This window comes from Mustela erminea, chromosome 21 (genome assembly GCF_009829155.1).
Source record: "Mustela erminea isolate mMusErm1 chromosome 21, mMusErm1.Pri, whole genome shotgun sequence".
Classification (NCBI taxonomy): Eukaryota; Metazoa; Chordata; class Mammalia; order Carnivora; family Mustelidae; genus Mustela; species Mustela erminea.
This window is the reverse complement of record NC_045634.1, coordinates 329,003-353,418: the sequence shown is the minus strand read 5'-3', so window position 1 is coordinate 353,418 and position 24,416 is coordinate 329,003. Positions and strand designations below refer to the sequence as shown.

Below are 24,416 nucleotides of genomic sequence, written 5' to 3'. Positions count from 1 at the left end.
TGTTTTTAGGTGTTTGGAGCCTAGTACAGAATTTAGAGAATGGTTAACTTTCTTGTTCCCCCTTGAAGTAGCTTACAGAACATGAATTAGTGGGGCCTAGCAGAAAAACAGCAGAGACAGAATTCCTTCTAGATGGAGTCATTTCAGCTTCCCTGCCTCAGCTTTAACCCATATGCATTAACTCTCAGAAACTTTAATTTCTAGTGAAAGCTAAATGATAGGTAAGTGTGAAATGTTGTACCAGCATTGTTTTAGATTGGTAAATTTATGAATACAGTTTCTAAAAGATGTGTTTTTTTTTCATAGTACAATCTTTTAGTAAAAAAAAAAAACAAACAAAAAAAACCTGTTTACTAACAGACCCACATTTATTTTTAGTTTCACTGTAATTAAGAAACAAGAAGAGGGCTGCCTGCATGGCTCTGTCAGTTAAGCATCTGCCTTCCGCTCGGGTCATGATCCCAGAGTCCTGGGATGGAGCCCCACATTAGGGTCGCTGCTCAGGGGAGAGTCTGCTTCTCCCTCTATTTCTACTTCTCCTGCTTGTGTACTCTCTCTCTCACTCTGACAAATAAATATATAAAATAAATGAAGGAAAAGAAAGAAAAAGAAAAAGGAAGAAATCAAAGTATATAAACTGATGCTTTGCACTTAATGTTTATTATTTTCTTATTTGGAAATGACCTGGATAATTCAGTGAATTAAACCTAATTCATCATTTAACTTAGCAAAACTTAAAGGTTTCAGGTTACCAAAAAGATTGGGGGAAAGTAAAAATTTACCTTAAAAAAATTGTTTTTAATTTACTATGAAATTTACATGTTCTTTACAGTTATGCTTCGAATACCTGTGGAAACTTCGAGAGACATCAAAGTCAGTTATCTTCCAACAGTGTTGTTGTTATTTTTTAAAACATTTCTAACAGATAACACCAACTTCAGTTTGAATAAACACAGGTAGAATAAAAGTTAGTGTTAATGCTAATAACTCTGAAGATATACCTGCTTTAATTAAAGTAACAACCTTGAATTAGCTTTAATATTGAACATTTTCCCCAGATCACATGAACTTGAAAAACATTTAGGTTAGTTTCTGCCTTTTGGAAAATTGTAGAATGCCCAATCCTTAAAAGCACTTGTCTTTAGACCAACTAGATAGAGCTCTTTTACAAATTGATTTGGTAATACCAATTGGAGGCAAAAAAATTACCTCACATTTATAACATATATATGGGCCATACATAAGCATATAAACAGATATCAACAAAAATCTCACAGCTTTTGTTTTTACTAATATTAGTGGAACGTATATTATAGGCTTTCTTCCGAATATCTTTTTTCCTTCTTAAGAGAAACTTCTCCTTAAAGTTTGTATTTTAAGGAGTGGCTTTTAGATACTAGAGGTGATGGGGCAGAAAATTTGTACCACAAAAGCATTAAATATTTCCAAGTTTTCTCCAAGGTGGACTTTTTAGAACATAATGGACTTTTATCAGAGGTGCTACAGCCTCTGGACACAAGAGCTCCTTCAGTTTTTATTTTAAAAGTGTTTCTTCTCTCCCAGACTCCCCATTATTTCCTTCCGTCTCAGGTAATTGTGGGTTGTGTTTAAATTTCAGTAACTTTAAGAGAAAAAGAATGTTAAGTTTTATGTTTTCTTTCCTCCAAAGTTTTACAGTAATTGCTATTTAAAATCTGTTTTCCTTTTTTTTTTTTTTTAAGATTTATTTATTTATTTGAAAGAGAGAGAGAAAGAGTAAGAAAGAGGGAGAGAGAAACCTAAGCAGACTCTGGGCTGAACATGGAGCCCAACATGGAGCTCTATCTCCGCATCCTGAGATCATGACCTGAACTGAAACCAAGAGTTGGCCACTTAAGCCCCTCTTTCTCCTTCTCCTTCTCCTTCTCCTTCTCCTTCTGCTTCTCTTCTCCTCCTTCTTCTTCTCCTTTTCCTTCTCCTCCTTTCTTCTTCTCTTTCTTCTTTCTTCTTCTAGTATAGGACAATTTTGTCCCAATATTCTGATTTTTATAATATTTATAACTATTCTGAGAGTAATAGGGGAAGTTTAAGGACGGGTAAAGATAGGTGGGCTTAACCTGTTTTTAGATTTGTGTTACTGGTTTTGTAGAGATTTGTAAGACAAAGACAGTTGTTTCCATTTCCCCCAAAGAACAGAATTATAGCCTTAATATCAAGGGATTGACCTGACCTGCCTTTCTAAATTTAACTTGTTTATTTGTTTTTTTATATCAGGGAAATTTTTAACTAAAATGGGAATCAAAAGATTTATAGCTTTGTAAATTCTGTATAAAGCATTTTACCAAAAATCTTCTTTCTGAATATACAGTTTAATCTTGTCTTCTGTCAGTCCCTAAGTACTGGCCTTTCCCATATCATCTATAGGAGGACCTGTTAGAAATTATGATCATTCCTTTCCTTTGTGAAGGACTGGTGGCAGGGAATAGGGGGGATGTGCACTGTCTGGCCTGCCTCATGACCATAATATAATCATGGGCTGGAAGAACTACCATTAGCAGCCTACCTAGTTGTCTGTGAATGGGGTTGTAAATAGTCATTAATCTCTCTAATTTTTCTCTAAATTTGGTAGAATCTTTTGAAAGTAAAGGGAAAAGGACTTTATAATTTAAAAGATATGCTGCTGTTTACGGGACATGAATTCTTTGCAAAGGTGAGAGCAGTCCTAGGATACATTTGCAAAGGTTATTGCATAGGAATGTCTGAAAGTTGTAGAGCTTAATTATAGTAAACCAAGCCCTGCTGCCTGTCCCACATGCTTCTAATAAAATTCACTTTCTGGCTTTCAGCATTTATAAGAATAGCCTATATAGTTTGACCCTATAGGTTAGACCAGAGTACTCTGGTTAGGAAAGGGAACTCTTGTAGGTACTCTTGCAGGGAAAGGAAAGTTAAGACAGACAGATATAGAGCCAGATTTTAACATGGGAAATTTACATTGGATGTGGGCATTAATTTTTATCTTAAGTCTAATTTCTGAGGGGGTTTTTGTTTGTTTTCATCTTTTCCAGTGAGTCCCTAAGGATAGCCATTATACTAATAAGACAGTTAAGAGCTCTCTATAAAGAATTTTTTTTTCCTCCAAATATAGCCAATTCAAAAGATCCATTATGTGACCACTGATGAATAGGGTTTTTTTTTTTTTATTAATTTCAATGACTCAAACCAGTAAGCCTTTTTTTTTTTTTTTTAAGATTTTATTTCATTTATTTGACAGAGGGCAGGCAGAGGGAGAGGGAGAAGCAGACTCGCCACTGAGCAAGGAGCATGATGTGAGGCTTGATCCCAGGACTCCAGGGTCATGACCTGAGCCATGATGCTTAACTGACTTAGCCACCCAGGTGTCCCCCAATAAGCCTTTTTATGGAAAGACACAGAAGCAACTTTCCATGCTTTCCATGGGTTTCCATGGTCTCCATGGACCCAAGAGGCAGCCCTGGAGAAGGCATAGGTGATACAGCGCCCATTATCCCAAAGTTTGTTCCCAAAAATAGTCTAAGAAAGCAAAGACCTTTGTTGTATAGGTGGTAAAAATCATGTAGTGTATATAGTGTCTCCAGTCTCCCACAAACGTGAGAAGCCTCAAGTCATTGACCCAAGTCAATCACCAGGCAAGTGCTACTGGAATACGATTTGTTGTTGTTGTTCTTCTTGTTGTTGTTATTTTAGCACTAACAAGCAACCGTGGTGGAAACAACAAAAATACCTCTCATGACAAATTCCCTGACAGCTGACATAGCCCCACAGACAGTACAGATTATAGCCAGGTGAAAGGAATAACCTCTTTCAGGTTTTTTTTATATGCATATTAGCAGCTTTAGCTAAGCCTTGGGTCTCTCAAGAGTTAAACTAATACCTGGAAGGAATGTGCCATTGGGTTGGGGATTGTGTGTCCTTTTAACAGTGTACCTCATTGCATGGAAGTTTTCTTGAGGTTGATCAGTGACCTAGCGTTAATTTAACTTGTTCTGTGACCAACTTATCCTAACATAGGAGTCTCTGAGTGAGGTGGCAAGGGCCCTAACAGCATTTAAGTGCTTAACTCATTCCCACCAGTTTTGTGGGTTTGGCTTCCAAGATCTCTTAACAATAGCCTTTAACTCATATACACATTAACCCTCAACAAAGCTTGTCTTAAACTGATGCTGGTCTGATAACCATAAAATATTCCAAAGTGGCTGCACTAACTTGCATTCCCACCAACAGTGTAAGAGGGTTCTCCATTCTCTACATCCTCTCCAATACTTGTTGTTTACTGCCTTGTTAATTTTGGCCATTCTAACTGGTGTAAGAAACTGCTATAAGGTGGTATCTCAGTGTGGTTTTCATTTGAATCTCCCTGGTGGCTAATGGCGATGGACATTTTTTTCATGCATCTGTTAGTCATTTGTACGTTCATTGGAGAAGTGTCTGTTCATGTCTTCTGCACATTTTTTGACGTGATTATGGTTTTTGAGTGCTGAGTTTGAGGAGTTCTTTATAGATCTTGGATATCAGCCCTTTGTCTGTAGTGTCATTTGTGATTATCTTCTCCCATTCCATGGGTTGTTTCTTTGCATTGGTTGTTTCTTAAGTAACATGGGTTGTTTCTTTGCATTGGTTGTTTCTTAAGTAACTTTTATTGAAAATAACTGATATGCCAAAGTGGCACATTTTGGGTGGCCTGCCCTTGGCCTTTACGCTCCATGAAGATATAATAGTAGTTATAGTAGTGCCCAAGGATATTTATGAAAGAAAATCAAGGATAACTATACAAGGATTACCCTTAACTTGACTTAATGATTTGTAGGGCTGTCATTTATGAATCTGTCCAAATCCTTTATAAACCAGTCACAGAAAGCAAACTCTGCCTGCCTGTGTTGTATCTTCAGCCACCTTAGGGATGCCAGTGATGAAGTTTTAGAATATAGGTGAGGTTCAGTGGGGTGGAGTCTGGAGCGGATGACCAAGAAAGAATTCTTGAGACATCTTTGGTGCAAAATAGTGGTTTATTAAAGCACGGGGACAGGACCTGTGGGCAGAGACCTGCTGCCCCAGGGTTGTGAGGGGTGGCAGGTTACATGTGATGGGGTTGGGAGGTAAGGAAAAGGGAGGTTTCAATAGAACTTTCATATGCTAAAGAGGCCTTGAGGCCTTGACATTGTCAAGGTCATTTTTCGCTCTAGCAATGTATTAACATTAAGATAGGTGGGAGAGGGATGCCTGGGTGGCTCAGTTGGTTAAGCAGCTGCCTTCGGCTCAGGTCCTGATCCCAGCATCCTGGGATTGAATCCCACATCGGGCTCCTTGCTCAGCAGGGAGCCTGCTTCTCCCTCTGCCTTTGCCTGCCATCCTGTCTGCCTGTGCTCTCTTCCTCTCTCTCTCTGATAAATAAATAAAATCTTAAAAAAAAGAAAAAAAGATAGGTGGGAGATTCTTAAAGAATGTCACATATGTCCCACTCAGGAGTGGGAGTGGGGGAAGGTTGCAGGGTGTCAGTTTCTGCTTTGTCCTCAGCCAGCCTTCTGTTCCCTCATCACCAAGGTGGCTCAGTCAGCTGAGCATCCAACGATTGCTTTTGGTTCAGGCCGTGACCCTAGGCCCCTGGGATGGAGCCATCTGTTGGACTTCCCACTCAGCCAGAAATCTGCTTGTCTCCCATCCTCCCTCTTCTCCTCCCCCTGCAATACATGCTCACTCATTCTCTCTCTCTCTAATAAATAAATCTTTAAAAGAAAAAAAAAAACACACACACACACACACCTACCTCAGTGATGTAGAATTTAAGTTTGCCTTCTACCAAGCAAGGTAGGATACCTCTTCATCCTGTAAGGAAGATAATTTAAGGATTTTGCCAAATTTTCAGATGCGTCACTAGAGAAATAAAGCAGCTTTAAAAATGTCTTATGCCAGGGCACCTGGGTGGCTCAGTGGTTTAAAGCCTCTGCCGGCTCAGGTCATGATCCCAGGGTCCTGGGATCCAGTCCCGCATCGGGCTCTCTGCTCAGCAGGGAGCCTGCTTCCTCCTCTCTCTCTGCCTCTCTGCCTACTTGTGATCTCTGTCTGTCAAATAAATAAATAAGATTTTAAAAAAAAAATGTCTTATGCCTTTTACAAATATGTCATAAATGTATCCCAATTGTACTAGTATAGAAGAGCTTTTGCTGAGCACATCTTTGTTTCCAAGTTCAGGGAGGGTTTATTTTGGAATGCCCTCACTGGTATCGCATTATATTTTAAACGTCTTTGCCCAGTAACAAGGAAATTGAAGGTTCTATGCAAAATTCTCATAGTCCCTTTGGTTCCAAACCTGGTAGGGCCTGCAGTGTTAGCCTTCAGGCCATAACTCAAGAATTCTTTCTCATTAGTATGGATATGGCTTACTGACCTCTACTCTTTTGGGGGGAAGGGGGTGGATGGTATTTTTGTCATTTTACTGGGGCAGTGGAAAAATGCTTTTCAAGCCAATATACAGGAGAGATTAGTGTATTAAAAGAAAAAATAGACAATGTACATACTGTGTCTTTCTATACATATTAAGTCTTTCTCATATTAAACTTGAATAAAATCCAAAAGTTGATGATCAGAGAATCCAAAGCAAGTAGTGGCCAAAAACAGGATGAATCAGTTTTGATGTAGGAAAAAATTCTCTGCTTTATGAATAAAATAGAAAAATTGGAATAGTAAGATCTTAGCCACAATTTGTTCCCAGTTTAATTCAGAAGAAATTAAAGTTGAAGAGTATAGCATGCAAATACAAACTTTTACATGAAGCCTATACCTTTTGGTGGATTAAAAAATGTATAATTTATTTTTTGGCATATATCCAGCAATACTCTTTACTTAATATTTTATTGCTCAGCAATATTTTCTGATTCCTTCCTCTCTATGAAAAAATGGTAACCATCTGTGCTTTTGGTCCTAGTTATGTATTTAACTGTTTTACGAAGATCAGTGGCAGTAATTGAAGCCAAGATATTGTTATTTTGTATTTCCAAAAAGCCTTCTTCAAATGTTTAATGAAGATGAGACGAGAACATTAATAAGAACTGTTTTGTAATACTGAAGATTTAATGATAGTTCCGTTATCACCCATCTTTGGAACAACTGCCAGTTTCTCTTTTGCAGAAATGTATATTCTGTGTGTGTCTGTGTGTATGTGTGTGTGTGTCTGAGAGAGAGAGAGAGGGAGCAAGGGGGAGAGAGAAAGATAGAATAATAAACATAAAAATTTGTTTGGCTTTTTTTGTTCCTTATTTTAACCTACAGTGGTCAGGAAACAGTCCCCTAGCCAGGGCTGATAGTTAAGGAATGTGGACTGGTTCAGTTGAACAGACTGTTTACCATGGCTGTCCCTTCAGTCCTTATTGGGCTGTATTTTCCCTGATCAGTCAGAGTCCATGCTAAGTCAGCTCTTAAATAGCTCGAATGTAACTTATATCTCAGAGTTAACCAGGGCACTGGTCTTGGTCTTTCCCTGGTCTTTCCATGCATTTCCCAACTGGTCTTCCCCTGCATACAAAGCAGAGCAAAAGTGTCCAGTACTGTGGGGAGAAAGTACTGAAGGTTAGATGGGATCTCAGATTCCATATCAGTAGAGATTATAATAATTGCTTCCTCTTAAAGTTGTAGGCTTTATTAATACACATTAAGTTTTGAAACAGTGCTTAAAACAGTATGTGGTGTTACTTCTGCTATAATTAGTGCTGCTATTAGCATTGGTACCATGCAAAAACATTGGGTTGGTCACATCTGAGAGGGCAGACAGAGGGGTCATGACTCAGCTCTGAATTTCATGGCCAGGAGCAAGGATACCTTTGAAAGTTCTAGAATTCAGTGAAATTAGAGAAACATACCTAACTTGCATTCCTCTCCTATCCCAAAGAAGAAACAAATGAACAAACAAACAAAAAAACCTCCAGAGAACAAAAGCCTGAAAAACCGGTTTCCTCAGAGCCCACCCCCTTGATGGGGACAGGAGTACTTAACTCAGGAAACAATGCCTGAAAAACCATGCGGCAGGCCCCTCCCCCAGAAAACCACCAACAACAAAAAAGACAAGAGAACAACCACCACTACTTCATAGATACAACTTTTATTTTTAATTCATTCCCACTATTCTGGGTTTTTTTTATAGATAATTTTTTAACCTATTTACCATCACAGTGAGATGTCCAGTACATCAGATTCCATAATAACCTTTAAACCTGAAATTTTTGATACATATACCTGTGTTATTCTTTTGCTTTTCTATTTTTAAATTTTTTTAATTTAATTTTATTTTAGTTTAGTTTATTCTTTTTTTTATTTTTATTTTTATTTTTAAATATTCATATAGAGTTAAACTTCAAGGTAATCCCCTTTCCCCAATCTGTGCTACCCCTATAGGTAAACCAGTTTTTAATCCCCCTTTATCTTAGGAAAGTTGAGTCCTTTAACAAAGATATCAAGATACATCCAGGAAGAATCAAAATAACCTTCCTCACCCACAGTGAGAATTTATAACCACCCTCCCATCTTTTGACACCGAACTTGCTTACACCAAGCCCCTTCTCCCTACACTATGGTGGATCTGCCCTTGCCCATCATGCTTGCCTCAGTCCTGGGCTACAGTACCCCTCCCCCAGAAGAATGGTGCAAATCAAGCCAACACCACATCTCCTGATCTAGCCTCAGTTCTGATGATAGTGGCAGGTCTCCTTGTGCAAGCAGACCCATGCACACCTCTTAAAATGTGCACCACTTGGCTGAGGACCAAACACTGCCCACAAAAGGCAAAGAAGCCTCTGCAACCAGCCACACTGAAGGATAAAGCAGCCAGGACACAGGACACAACAGCAGGGCACACACAACACACACAGGAGATGCTCCTTAAGGTGTCAAGTCCTGTAGAGGAGGGTCACTGCACTGTAGGACATTGTAAGACCTCTTCTTCATAAGGCCATTACCTTAAAGAGCAGGAAATGAACTAACTTCCTAACACATGGAAAAGATAGATAAAAATGAAGAGACAGAAGAGTATGTCCCAAATGAAACAACAGGATAAAACCACAGCAAGAGACCTAAGCAAAATGGAGGTAAGTGATATGTCTGATAGAAAACTTCAAGTAATGATCATAAGTATACTCACTGGACTTGAGAAAAGAATAGGACATCAGTGATTCCCTGAACAAAGATTTAAAAAGAAGCAGCAAGACAATAAGTGAAATTAAAGTACACTTGATAGAATAAATAGCAAATTAGAGGACTCAGAGGAACAAATTAATAACCTGGAAGACAGAGAAATGGGAAGTAATCAAGCTGAACTAAGAGAGGGGAAAAATTATGAAAAATGAGAATAGATTTAGGGAACTCAGCAGTTATATCAAGCATAATAACATTTACATTTTAGGGATCACAGAAGAAGAGAAAGAGAAGGGGACAGAAAATTTATTTGAATTTATTATTTATTTATTTGAAGAAATAGCTGAGAACTCCCCTAATCTGAAGAAGAGATCCATATCCAGGAGGCACAGAGGTTACCCCAACAAAATCAATGCAAGGAGGTCCACACCAAGACACATAGTAATTAAAATGGCAAATAGTGGTAGAGGAAAAAAAAAAAAAAACTTTTAAAGCACCAAGAGAAAAGAAGACATTTCTTATAAGGGAAATCTGCTAAGCAATCAGTTGTTTTTCAGCAGAAACTTTACAGGCCAGAAGACAGTGGCATGATTTATTCAAAGTGCTGTAAGGGAAAAATCTTCAGCCAAGAATATTCTATCCAACAAGACTGTCATTCAGAACAAAGTGACCGATGAATGGATAAAGAAGATGTAGAGTATATGTATATATGCAATGGAATACTACTCAGCCATCAATGATTTCATCAAAATGAAATCTTGTCATTTGCAATGACATGGATGGACTAAAGAAGACTATGCTAAGCAAAAGAAGTCAATCACAGAAAGACAGTTATCATATTATCTCATGTGGAATTTAAGAAACAAAACAGGATCATAGTGGAAGGGAGGGAAGACGAAATCATAGAGGGAGACAAACTATAAGAGACTCAACTATAGGAAATAAACAGGGTTGCTGGAGGGTAGGGAGATGAGGGGATGGGGTAACTGGGGGATGGACCTTCAGGGGGGCGCAAGATATAGTGAGCCCTGGGTATTATATAAGACTGGTGAATCACTGAACTCTGTGTCTGAAATTAATAATACATTATATGTTAATTGAATTTAAAATTTTTTAAAAAGAACAGAATGACAGATAAATTTTCTCAGAAAAATGAAAAAATAAAGTAGTTCATCACAACTAAACCAACCCTATAAGAAGTATTAGAAGGGATCCTTTGAGTGGAAAGGAAAGGAAAGGCCATAGTAAGAGTAGGAGAAGTAGGAAACACAAAAGGTATAAGTAAGTATATCTGTAAAAACCAGCCAAGGGATTCACAAAATGATGTAAAATACGATACCATATACCTAAAACATGAGGATGAGAGAAGTAAAGAATGGGTTCCAACTTAAGCAACCGTCAGCATAGCATGGACTGCTATATGCAGAAGATATTACATATAAATCAATGGTAGCCACAAATAAAAAACCAGTAAAAATAAGCAAAGAATAACAAGAAAGAGATACAAGTATTTCACTAAAGAAAGCCAGCAAACCAGGAAAGAGAACAATAGAAGAAAGATAGGAGAAAAACTACAAGAATAACCACAAAGTAAGTAACTAAATGGCAATAACACATCTATCAGTAATTATTTTCAATATAAATGTACTAAACATCTAATGAGTAGGACATAGGGTGTAAAACTATAATATGATAGCACCTCACACCTGTCAAAATGGCTAAAATCAACAACATAAGAAACAACAGGTGTTGGCAAGGATGTGGAGAAAAAGGAACCTTTCTGCACTGCACAGAATGCAGACAGGTGCTCCCATTGTGAAAAATAGTATGGAGCTTCCTCTAAAAATAAAAGACAGAACTACCCTATAATCTAATGAACACAGTAGTGGGTATTTACCCAAAACACATAACAACACTGATTCAATGAGATACATGTCCCCTATATTGATTGCAGCATTATTTACAATAGCCAAACTACAGAAGCAGCCCAAGTGTTCCATCAACAGATTAGTTGGTAGAGAAGATGTGGTATATATACGCAATGAAGTATTACTCAGCCATAAAAAGAATTAAATCCTGCGATATGCAACAACATGGGTGGAGGTAGAGTGTATAATGCTAAGCAAAATAAACCAGTCAGAGAAAGACAAATACCGCATGATTTCACTCATATGTGCCATTTAAGAAACAAAACAATTATTAAAGGAAAAAAGACAAACCAAGGAACTAAGCAATTATTAAAGGAAAAAAGAGAGACAAACCAAGGAACAATATTCTTAACTCTAGAGAACAAACTGATGAATACTAGACAGGGGTGGGGTGGTTCAATAGGGGAAACATGGCAAGGGGATTAAAGAGTGTTTATAATGATATGTGAAGAAGCTTTAACACCTGTTTTTTTCAGACTATTCCCCAAAATATAGATGAAGAAGGAAAGCTTCCAGATTCATTCTTTGAGACCAGTATTAGCATAAGAAAACCAGATGAAGACACCACAAAAAACAAAAACAAAAACAAAAAAAACAAAACTACTGGCCAGTATCTCTGATGAACATAGATGCAGAAATCCTCAAGAGAATAGTTGTAAACCAAGTCCAACAGTACATTAAAAAAATCATTCAACAAGATCAAGTAGGATTTATTCCCAGGATGGAAGGATGGTTCAATATTTGCAAGTCAATCAATGAGATATATCATTAGCAATTAGAGAAAGGATAAAATTCATATCATCATTTAAATAGATGCATCAAAAAGATTTGACAAAGTATAACATCCATTCATGATTTTTTTAAAAAGGCTCTCAACAAGATAAGTTTAGAGGGAACATACCTCAATATAAAAGACCTTATATGAAAATCCTACCTCATACTCAGTGGGAAAAAAGCAGAACATTTCTCCTATGTGAGGAACAAGACGAGGATGTCCACTCTCACCAATTTTATTCAACAAAGGCTGAAAGTCCTAGCCACAGCAGTCCGACAACGAAAAGAAATAAAAGGCTTTCAGTATTTGCAGACGACATAATACTAAATAGAAAACCCTGAAGACCCAAAAGCTACTAGAACTGATAAATTCAGTATAGTTGCAGGATACAAAAATCAGTGTACAGAAATCTGTTGCATTTCTATATACTGTTGATAAAGCAGCAGAAAGTAATTAACAATGCCATTTACAACTGCACCAAAAATAATAAAACACCTAGGAATAAATGTAACTAAAGAAGTAAATCAAAGACCACACAAAGAAATGGAAAGACCTTCCATGCTCTTGGATTGAAATAACAAATATTGCTAAAATGTCTTATACTACCCAAAGCAATCTACAGATTTAATGCAAATCCCTATCAAAATACCAACAACATTTTTCACAGAACCGGATCAGACAATCCTAAAGTTGGTATGGAACCACAAAAGACCCTGAATAGCTAAAGCAATCTTAAAAAGAAAAGGTGGAGGCATCACAATTCCAGACTTCAGGTTACGTTGCGGAACCTGAAATATCCTCGTCTTGTTCCTCACATAGGAGAGATGTTCTGCTTTTTTCCCATTGAGTATGAGGTAGGATTTTCATATGAAAACAGTATGGTACTGGCATAAAAATGGACAGACACATAGATTAATAGAAATGAATAGAATACACAGAAATAAACACACAACTACATGGTCAATTAATCTCTGAAAAAGGAGGAAAGAATGTGTAATGGGAAAAAGTCTATTCAACTGGTGTTGGGAAAACTGGACAGCGACATGCAAAAGAATGAAACTGGACCATTTTTTTTTTTCACTACACACAAAAATAAAGGCAAAATTGCTTGAAGACCTAAATGTGAGACCTGAAACCATAAAAATCCTAGCTAGGGTACAGGCAGTAACTTCTTTGGCCATCTATAAAATTTTTCTAGATACTTCTCCTGAGGCAAGGGAAATAAAAGGAAAAATGGATTCACAGACCTCTACCCCTGGGGATAAAAATATATTATATGTTTATAAAAAATAAAAAATAATAAAAATAAAAATAAAAAATTTAAAAAAATACAAAAATTTTAAAAAAAGGAAAAATGAACAATTGGGACTACTAAATTAAAAGTATCCGCACAGCGAAGAAAACTCTCAACAAAACTAAAAGGCAGTGTATTGAATGGGAGAAGAAATTTGCAAATGACCTGATAAAGGGTTAGTATCCAAAATACACAAAGAAATTAACACCCAAAACACAAATAGCCCAATTTTAAAATGGGCAAAAGATATGAACAGACATTTCTCCCAAGGACATCCAGATGGCCAATAGACACATGAAAAGATGCTCAACATCAGTTATCATCAGGGAAGTACAAATCAAAACCACCATGAGGTATCACCTCACACCTGTTGGAATGGCTAAAGTCAAAAATTCAAGAACAAGTGTTGGCAAGTATGTGGAGAGAGAAAGGGACCCTCATGCACTGTTGGTGAGAATGCAAACTGGTGCAGCCACTGTGAAAACAGTATGGGGGTTTCTTTAAAAACTAAAAATAGAACTACTCTAAATACCCAGTAATTGCACCGCTGGATATTTACCCCCCAAATACAAAAACACTAAGAGGCACATATGCATCCCCATGTATATTGCAGCATTATTTACAATTTCCAAATTATGGAAGCAGCCCAGGTGTCCTTCAGTAGAGGAAGGGATAAAGAAATGGGGCACGTGCGTGCGCGCGCGTGTGTATGTGTGTGTACACAAGGGAATATTACTCATCCATGAAAAAAGAATGAAACCTTGACATTTGCAACAACATGGATGGATCAGAGAATGTGACGCTAAGCAAAATAAGTCAGAGAAAGAGAAAAAACCATATGATTTTACTCACACATGGAATTTAAGAAACAAATGAGCAAAGGAAAAAAGGAAGAAATGAAGAAACAGACTCTTAAATATAGGGAATTAACTGATGGTTTCCAGAGATGATTTGGGTGGGGGCAATGGGTAAAATAGGTGATGGGAATTAAAGGTGATGGGAAAAAGCAAAAACTAAATAAATAAATAAAATAAGAGAAAAACAAGAAAGAAAAGGGATTTCTCTAAATTACTTTCCACCATTAGCTAGTGATTTGCCTTAACTTAGGTAAATTATCCATATTTTTAAATAAAGCATCTGAAGTTTTGAAAAGTTGGTGGATTGGCCAGGAGTTACTCAGGGGTTTTGGGTACATGGGGACTTAGAGTGGAGAAGGGAGTTGGGGGAAATTGGAAGGGGAGGTGAACCATGAGAGACTATGGACTCTGAAAAACAATCTGAGGGTTTTGAAGGGACGGGGGATGGGAGGTTGGGGTACCAGGTGGTGGGTATTATAGAGGGCACGGATTGCATGGAGCACGGGGTGTGGTGCAAAAATAATGAATACTGTTATGCTGGAAATAAATAAATAAAAAAAAAAGAAAAAAAAATAAATAAAACAAGACTAGAAACCAGCCGGTCTGTTTCTAGTCAGGTACCTTCAGCACACCATGCTGCCTTTGGTCCTGCTCTGCCATGGCTTGTGCAGCCTGTGGTCACTTCTGTGTGCACCATTCTCACATCAACCATATCGATTTTGACACATATTGAAAAGTACAGTCAACATTTATGTTACACACACACACACACAATGATCTGTGGCTCTCTTTATAAAGGAGATGACGATGTACTGTTGTTGATCAATTATTTTTGAGTAAATACTTTTAAACCTTGCATAGTGAAAACAGATGGGATGATTTTCTTTTCTTTTCTTTCTTTCTTTTTTTTTTTTTTTTTTTTTTTAATTTCCCCTGGAAACCTGCAGAGCGGATGTTTTGAGTCCTTTTTTGACAGGTGGATATATCAGTATGGTGTTGGCAGGGGCACCTGTGTTCTCTAGGTGGATATTCACACAATTCCCAACCCTAAGAATTTTTGAGTCTTCAGTCAAAGGAGATTTAAAGGATTTTCTTAAGAAAATACATTTCCTAATTTAATTAGGTATCCAAGTTAAGACAACATAAAGGCAGCCAAATGGTTGATGGAGGAATAAGAATAAGTGGTCCTCTCTACCTATTTGGATAGACATGTTTAGAAAAATGGCATTCAGGGGTTCCTGGGTGGCTCAGTCATTAAGCATCTGTCTTCACCTCAGGTCATGATCTCAGGGTCCTGGAATCGAGCCCCGCATTGGGCTCCCTGCTCAGCAGGAAGCCTGCTTCTCCCTCTCCCACTTCCCCTGCTTGTGTTCCCTCTTGCTGTCTCTCTCTCTCTCTCTGTCAAATAGGTAAATAAAATCTTTAAAGAAAAAGAAAAATGACATTCAGGTAATAACATTTTCCAGTTACATTATTTTAATTAGGATTAAGATTGGATAGTAAAATGTGTTCGCTAATCTGTGATTTGTTTTAGGATAGTCTATAAAAGTATACATAAGTCAGTTGAGAAATTCTACTTTTTACTCCAAGAAAATATAAACAAAAATAATATAAGGACTTCTGGAAGAAAATTAATTTGGAGAATTTTTATGAGGGTACCTAATGTCTGCCTTACACATTGCCAGGTACTGTGAATTATAGAAATGAAGGGTACCTGCTCTCACTTCATTCATAATCCCCTGAAAAGTGACACTTTAACAAAAATACTGTTACAGTGTGGCAAGATCTGCAATGAGTTATCACAGGTTGCCATAGGAATAATAATATCTAAAGTTATAATCCAGTTGGTGAGTATTGAGGGGAAATGCCAAGAGGAGTTCTTTTATATTCTGAGATTTTAATGATTTCTAGAAACTTTGAAAAGCTTAGATGATCTGTTACATGAGCTTTCTAAGCTTTCTCTTAAATTAATATATACTTCCAAAATGCCTCTTTGCTTTCCCAGTCCTTAAGTCATGTCTATAGAGCCATGCTTCCTGGCTTCCAGATTCTTGTTCTCTTCTCTTTCTAGTTGTGTGACCATTAGTGGATTACTTTCTGTGCTTCAGTTTTATAAAAAGACAAGAGTCATAGTACCTGTCTCGCAGGATTATTGGGAGGATTAAGAGAGATAGTACATGGAGGACATTTTTGGAATATTGCCTGTTTTTGTTAAAGTCTCAAGAAAATTTTAGTTCTCATTATTACTAATTTTGGAAGTTAATAAACCGGGAACATTGAAACACAATCACCATGTTGATCATTTTGACTCTTTCTAAAATGCTGTTTTCTGTCAAATAAAATTTTCCATTTTTTTCCCCTTTCTAGCTCCAAGAGGAAAGCGAGGATGGAAAACTTTTTATGCTGTACTAAAAGGAACAGTCCTTTACTTGCAAAAGGTAAACATAAATTAAAAATGAAGCCCATAAAACTTTATGAAATAATTTGACAAGGTACCCACAAAATATTTACTTTGTACAAAGAGCCTACATTGAACACCCAAAAAATTACTTAATTGATGTCTAAATTCCTTGTTCATTTTTTTGTTGTTGTTTCTGGTTAAAAATTATTCTAGAAATTATATGTGTATAATTATATATATTATATAAAGTATACACAAAATATTTGATGATATATATGTTATAGTATATATTAAATATAAATATAAATGTGTGTGATCAGAGCTGTGTTCCATTTGTGTTCCGTTAGAAATTTTGAATATAGGTTAGACTGCAAATGGTCTGTGTAGGTACGGTCCTGTGGCAGCACTTGTTTCTTGGTTATTTATACTATAGATTAGTTAGATCCTTCATTTATCTCTTTGACTAACACTATGTAATAGAATATCTTTATTTAATTATTTGCCTTCATTTAAATCTTACCTAAATCTAGAAACACACCTCAGTCAAGTCCTGAAGCGTTGGTACTTATATAATCCAAATTATCTGGGGAAGTTTTTAACTGGACCATTTCCTACCTGGATCCTTTCTTCTAAATCCCAGAATCTGGAAATCTGTTTAGGATCAAGTTTTTATGTTCTGCCTTTGAAAAGTAATCCCTGGAGCTTCTACTTCCCTAGCTCTGTGTGTGTAAACATGAGAAATTTGTGTGTTGACTGGAATGAGGTCCACCCCTTCCCAGGGCCAAACAGGATTCCAGCTCTAACTGTGAAGGGCTGCTTGGAATTCAGGCAAACAGACAGCAAGGCAATAACAACACTGCCCTCAATGATGACTGATAGGAAAAGTCATTTTTTTTTTAAAGATTTTATTTATTTATTTGACAGACAGAGATCACAAGCAGGCAGAGAGGCAGACAGAGAGAAAGGAGGAAGCAGGCTCCCTTCTGAGCAGAGAGCCCAATGTGGGGCTCCATCCCAGGACTCTGGGATCATGACCTGAGCCGAAGGCAGAGGCTTTAACCCACTGAGCCACCCTGGTGCCCCGAAAAGTCATTTTTTTAATGGTGATAAAAAACACATAACCCTCAATTTTTAAGTGCACAGTAGATAGTATTAACTGTCAACACAGTGTTGTACAATAGATCTCTAGAAATTTTCCATCTTGCATGACAAATACCAGGTAAACAGCAATTCTCCCACTACCCCTCTCCCCAACCCCTGGCAACCACTATTCTACCTTCTGTTTCTGAGTTTGGCTATTTCATGTAAGTGAAAACGCATAGTATATTTGTCTTTCAGTGACTGGCTGATTTCATTTAACATAATATGATGAAGGTTCATCCATTTTGTAGTCTATGACAGAATTCCTTTCTTTTTTTAATGGCTAAATAATAGTCTATTTTTTACTTCATTTTCTTTCTTCATTCATTCATGCATAGATCTTTATGTTGTTTCCACCTCTTGGTCATTGTAAATAATGCTGAAGTAAACAGGGAGTGCAAATCTTTTTTTTGATATCCTGATTCAGTTACCATTGACAAAGGTAACACAGAAGTGGGATCACTGGATCATACCGTAGTTCTATTTATTTTGTAAAGAACATCTGTACTATTTTCCATAGTGGCTGAATTATTTTCAGTTCCCACCAACAATGCACAAGAGTTCTAATTTCTCCACATGCATGTTAGCATTTCTTATCCTCTGTTTTTTTGTTTTGTTTTGTTTTTAATAATGGTCTTCCTAATAGGTCTGAGGCGATATCTCATTGTAGTTTTGATTTATATTTTCCTGATGATTTGTGATGTCAAGCATCTTTTTACATACCAGTTGGCCATATGAATGCTGTCTTTGTAGAAATGTCTCTCCAAGTCCTTCGCCCATAATTTATTCAGATGATTTGTTGTTTTTCTTTTGTTTTGTTTTTTTGCTATTGAGTTTTAGGACTTTCTTACATATTTTGATGTTAACCCCTTATCGTATATATGGTTTTCAGATACTTTCTCCCATTCTATAGGTAGCCTTTTCAATCCCTTGTTTCCTTTGCTGTACAGAAGATTTTTATTTTTGTGTAGTCACACTTGTTTATTTTTGCTTCTGTTGCCTGTGCTTTTGGAATCATATTCAAGAAATCATTGCCAGTGTCAATGCCAACAAACTTTTCAGCTGTTTTCTTCTAGTTTTATAGTGTCAGGTCTACATTTGAGCCTTTAATTTATTCTGAGTTAACTTTTGTTTAGGGTATAAGGATGAAATGTCATTCTTTCATATGCGGATACCCATTTTCCTAGTAATATTTGTTAAAGGAATTATCTTTTCCCCCTTGTATACTGTTGGCACTCTGTTGGAAATCAGTTTACTGTATACACATAGGATTATTTTGGGGTTCTCTTCTCTGTTAAGTTTGTCTGTATGTCTGTCCTTATGCCCATACTATAATGTTTTATTTATTTTTTTTTAATTTTTTTTTTAAGATTTTATTTATTTATTTAATTGACAGAGAGAGATCACAAATAGGCAGAGAGGCAGGCAGAGAGAGAGGAAGGGAAGCAGGCTCCCTGCTGAGCAGAGAGCCCGATGTGGGGCTCGATCCCAGGACCCTGAGATCATGACCTGAGCCGAAGGCAGAGGCTTTAACCCACTCAGCCACCCAGGCGCCCCGATACTATAATGTTTTAATTACTGTAGCTTTGTAATATATTTTGAAATCAGGAAATGTGAGGCCTCTAAATTTGTTCTTTCTCAAGATTGTTTTGACTATTCAGGATCCTTTCTAGTTCCATATGAATCTTAGGGTGGGTTTTCTATTTCTATAAAAAATGCCATTGGTATTTTGGTAAGTGTATTGAATCTGTAGGTGACTTTGAGGAATATGAACATTTTTAAAATTTTTTTTTATTTTTTAATTTTTTAAAAACATATATTATTAACCCCAGGGGTACAGATCTGTAAATCACCAGGTTTGCACACTTCACAGCACCCACCATAGCACATACCCTCCCCAATGTCATAGCCCTACCACCCTCTCTGTACCCCCCTACACCGGGCCCCCCTGTTTGTTTTGTGACATTAAGAGTCTCTTATGGTTTGTCTCCCCCCCAATCCCATCTTGTTTCATTTACTCTTTTCCTACCCCCCAAACCCCCCACCTTGCCTCTTGACTTCCTCATATCAGGGAGATCATATGATAGTTGTCTTTCTCCGATTGACTTATTTTGATAAGCATAATACCCTCTAGGTTCCATCCATGTTGTCGCAAATGGCAGGATTTTATTTCTTTTGATGGCTCATAGTATTCCATTCTATATATACACCACATCTTCTTTATCCATTCGTCTGTTGATGGACATCTAGATTCTTTCCATAGTTTGACTATTGGAATTCGGGTGCACATGCCCCATCGGATCACTACGTTTGTATCTTTAGGGTAAATACATGCAATTGCTGGGTCATAAGGTAGTTCTATTTTCAACTTTTTGAGGAACCTCCATGCTGTTTTCCAGAGTGGTTGCACCAGCTTGCATTTCCAACAACAGTATAGGAGGGTTCCCTTTCTCTGCATCCTCACCAATGTCTGTCATTTTCTGACTTGTTAATTTCAGCTATTCTGACTGGTGTGAAGTGGTATCTCATTGTGGTTTTGATTTGTATTTCCCTGATGCCGAGTGATGTGGAGCACTTTTTCATGTGTCTTTTGTCATTCTGGATGTCTTCTTTGCAGAAAATATCTATTCATGCCCTCAGCCCATTTCTTGATTGGATTGTTTGTTCTTTAGGTGTTGAGTTTGATAAGTTCTTTATAAATTTTGTATACTAGCCTTTTATCTGATACCTTGTTTGCACATATCTTCTCCCATTCTGTCAGTTTTGGTTTTGTTAACTGTTTCCTTTGCTGTGCAAAAGCTTTTGATCTTGATGAAGTCCCAATAGTTCATTTTTGCCCTTGCTTCCCTTGCCTTTGGCGATATTCCTAGGAAGAAGTTGCTGCAGCTGAGGGCGAAGAGGTTGCTGCCTGTGTTCTCCTCAAGGATTTTGATGGATTCCTTTCTCACATTGAGGTCCTTCATCCATTTCGAGTCTATTTTTGTGTGTGGTGTAAGGAAATGGTCCAGTTTCATTTTCTGCATGTGGCTATCTAATTTTCCCAACACCATTTGTTGAAGAGGCTGTCTTTATTCCATTGGATATTCTTTCCTGCTTTGTCAAAGATTAGTTGACCATAGAATTGAGGATCTATTTCTGGGCTCTCTATTCTGTTCCATTGATCTATGTGTCTGTTTTTGTGCCAGTACCATACTGTCTTGATGATGACAGCTTTGTAATAGAGCTTGAAGTCCAGAATTGTGATGCCACCAACTTTGGCTTTCTTTTTCAATATTTCTCTGGCTATTCAAGGTCTTTTCTGGTTCCATACAAATTTTAGGATTCTTTGTTCCATTTCTTTGAAAAAAATGGATGGGATTTTGATAGGAATTGCATTAAATGCATAAAATTAGATTGATTTAGGTAGCATGGACATTTTCACAATACTTGTGCTTCCAATCCAGGAGCATGGAACATTTTTCCATTTCTTTGTGTCTTCCTCAATTTCTTTCATGAGTACTTATAGTTTTCTGAGTACAGATTCTTTGCCTCTTTGGTTAGGTTTATTCCTAGGTGTCTTATGGTTTGAGGTACAATTGTAAATGGGATTGACTCCTTAATTTCTCTTTCTTCTGTCTTGTTGTTGGTGTAAAGAAATGCAACTGATTTGTGTGCATTGATTTTATATCCTGACACTTTACTGAATTCCTGTACAAGTTCTAGCAGATTTGGAGTGGAGTCTTTTGGGCTTTCCACATAAAGTATCATACCATCTGCAAAGAGTGAGAGTTTGACTTCTTTGCCTATTTGGATGCCTTTAATTTCTTTTTGTGGTCTGATGCCTGAGGCTAGGACTTCTGGTACTATGTTAAATAACAGTGGTGATAATGGACATCCCTGCCATGTTCCTGACCTTAGCGGAAATGCTCAGTTTTTCTCCATTAAGAATGATATTTGGGTTTTTCATAGATGGCTTTGATGATACTGAGGTATGTACCTTCTATCCCCACACTTTGCAGAGTTTTGATCAGGAAAGAATACTGTACTTTGTCAAATGCTTTTTCAGCATCTATTGAGAGTATCATATGGTTCTTCTTCTTTCTTTTATTTATGTATTGTATCACATTGATTGATTTGCAGATGTTGATCCAACCTTGCAGCCCTAGAATAAATCCTACTTGGTCTAGGTGAATAATCCTTTCAATGTACTGTTGGATCCTATTGGCTAGTATTTTGGTGAGAATTTTAGCATCTGTGTTCATCAAGGATATTGGTCTGTAATTCTCTTTTTTGATGGCATCCTTCTCTGGTTTTGGGATTGTCGCGGCCGGTGCGACAAATCGACCAGTAATGTGAGGGTAAGAGGATGGTGAAAAGAACTTGAGAAAAAGATGGGGGCAGGAGGAGCACTGAGGAGGATGTCCAACAGTGCCAAGTTTATTCAAAGCACGAAGGCCATATATATAGTGAGAAGAGAAGCAATAAAACTGTGCCTAGTTAAACAACCCTGAGTTCCCCTAAGTTTCACATTTAACTAGAAGCAGACCTCGTGACGCCAAACGGCTGATGCTAGTACAATTGTTCTGTATTGATACAGCAAACCTGAAAGTAATTTATGAGCAGTACTAGGATAGCAAGGACCAGCAATAAACTTTTTTTTTTTTTAAAGATTTTATTTATTTGTTAGAGAGAGAGATACAGAGCGCAAGCACAGGCAGACAGAGTGGCAGGCTAGAGGCAGAGGGAGAAGCAGGCTCCCTGCCGAGCAAGGAGCCCGATGTAGGACTCGATCCCAGAACGCTGGGATCATGACCTGAGCCGAAGGCAGCTGCTTAACCAACTGAGCCACCCAGGCGTCCCCCAGCAATAAACTTTTGACCCCAACCGAATTGTTCTCATTTGTTTAGCAAGCATGTGGGAAGTCATGTAGGCAAGCGCACAACACATAGCACAGACCCTTTCTCAGTGCTTCTCAACTTTTCCCGTCCTAAACCTTTTTTTAGGTTATTCGGACTTTAAAGGAGGCACAAGTCAGGGCCTGTTTGGTCCTTGTCTCAAGCCTAATTGTGGCATCCCACATCACCCCCTTCGTTTTTTAAATAAGTCAAGTATATGAATTTGAGCCTGAGCATGCAGTCATTGCTGTCCTAGTACAAATCTGTACAATGCACCATATTAAAACAAAAGCAGGTAATATAACAAGGAGTCTAGTAAACAACCAGAATGAGTGTTACTAGTGCTGCTATTCCTGCTATCAATAGACCCAGAAAACGTTTGACTCATTTGAGCTGCAACTGCAATTCAAAGGCAAACTGATAACTATAATTAGCATACCAAGGTACTTCCACTTCCACAGGTAATAACATATATGGAGGTTGCACAGTTACAAACACTATAATGGGATCTGTGCCTGACGAAGGAAGGGACACAGGTAGACAATTTGTTGTCATTAATATTTATTGTTATTGTTGTCATATAATACTCATTGTGACCATTGTCACAATGGTCACAATGAGTATTATACAATAGATGACCCCCTTGGAAAGAGGTGAGAACTATTGATCCCAAGCCCACTACCAGTAAAAAAGGTCTAGGAACACAGGCCCGCAAAGTCAGATTGAAGTCTTTTGTGGCAGTATAACCATTTCTGGCTGTTTGCACTCTGATTGGTCCCAGGGCAGCAACCAGTTTCCAGAGTTCTGCACGAAACATCCCTCCGGCTGTAAGGGGGGAGACGTCTTCTTCTCCTTATGTTCTAGCCGTTCAACGTGAGGCAAGCCATCCTCTGTTGGAGATGTGAGGATTCGGCACCATCTCTCTGGCATCCAGCATGGGGTGTCCTCATCCTGTGGAAAAATACAAACAAACCCTCGCCCCTTATTGAGCACTGGGTCTGGACCTTTCCATACTCCGGTCAAAGGATCTTTCCACTGGGCGAATGGAAGTGGAGAAAAATCAGGATGCCAAAAGCGCTCAGCCACTATCTGACCAATATCATCCACATTTTAAAAATTTAAAACATACAGGGTTAAAGTTAAATGGATATGTGGGGAATATTTCACTTTCCCTGTCATAGCTCCCCCTCTTTTAATTTTTTAAGGTAAGATTTAAGAGTGCTATTTGCATGTTCGACAATGGCTTGACCCTGAGAATTATATGGGATACCTATAGAATGTGCTATGTCAAAAATGGCCCAAAAGGTTTGAAAAGCTTGAGATGTATAGGCAGTCCCATTATCCATCTTTATTACTTTTGGGGTGCCCAGAGTGGCAAATGCTGAAAGCAAATGATTTTGAAAGTCAGTAAAGGATTCCCCAGAGTGTGCTGTAGCATGTAAAAATCCAGAAAAGGTATCAATAGAAATATGGAGATACTTAAGTCTTCCAAAAGGGGGAAAAATAGTTACATCCATTTGCCACAAGCATTAAGCCTTGAGGATTCACAGCATAAGTTGGTTGGGGATCATGAATAGGGCAAGTGGAGCAGCTCTTAACTATTTGTCGAGCTGCTTCTCCGGTTAATCGAAATTGTTTACACAGAGCCGCTGCATTTTGATGAAATCGAGTGTGACTTTGAGCGGCTTGCTCAAACTTAGTGGTTAACACCAATTGTATGTGAGTTAATGCATCTGCAATAGCATTGCCCTCAGTTAAAGGTCCAGGTAAGTTAGTATGTGACCGAATAGGAGTGATATAAATAGGATTAACTCTTTTTTGCAGCAAACATTGAATACTTGTAAAGAGATGAAAAAGTTCATCATTAGTAAGACTATAAGCAGTTGGTAACAATGGAACGGCATGTGCTACGTAATGGCTATCACTGTATAAGTTACATGGTTCAGAAAATTTCTCCAGGGCTAAATGTACTGCTTTTAAATCAGCTCTCTGTACAGACTTAGTGGCAT

The 24,416-nt window shown here is 37.7% G+C and overlaps 1 protein-coding gene across 11 annotated transcripts in view; it reads left to right on the top strand.

The window, feature by feature from the left end:
• Nucleotides 1-24,416, top strand: part of PSD3 (pleckstrin and Sec7 domain containing 3) — a 727,165-nt gene that overhangs the window by 608,243 nt on the left and 94,506 nt on the right. For all 11 annotated transcript variants that reach the window (XM_032329159.1, XM_032329164.1, XM_032329161.1 and 8 more), the window contains one exon: nucleotides 16,360-16,430. In XM_032329159.1, the coding sequence (XP_032185050.1) occupies nucleotides 16,360-16,430 (71 nt within the window). The remainder of the gene's footprint in view (nucleotides 1-16,359; nucleotides 16,431-24,416) is intronic.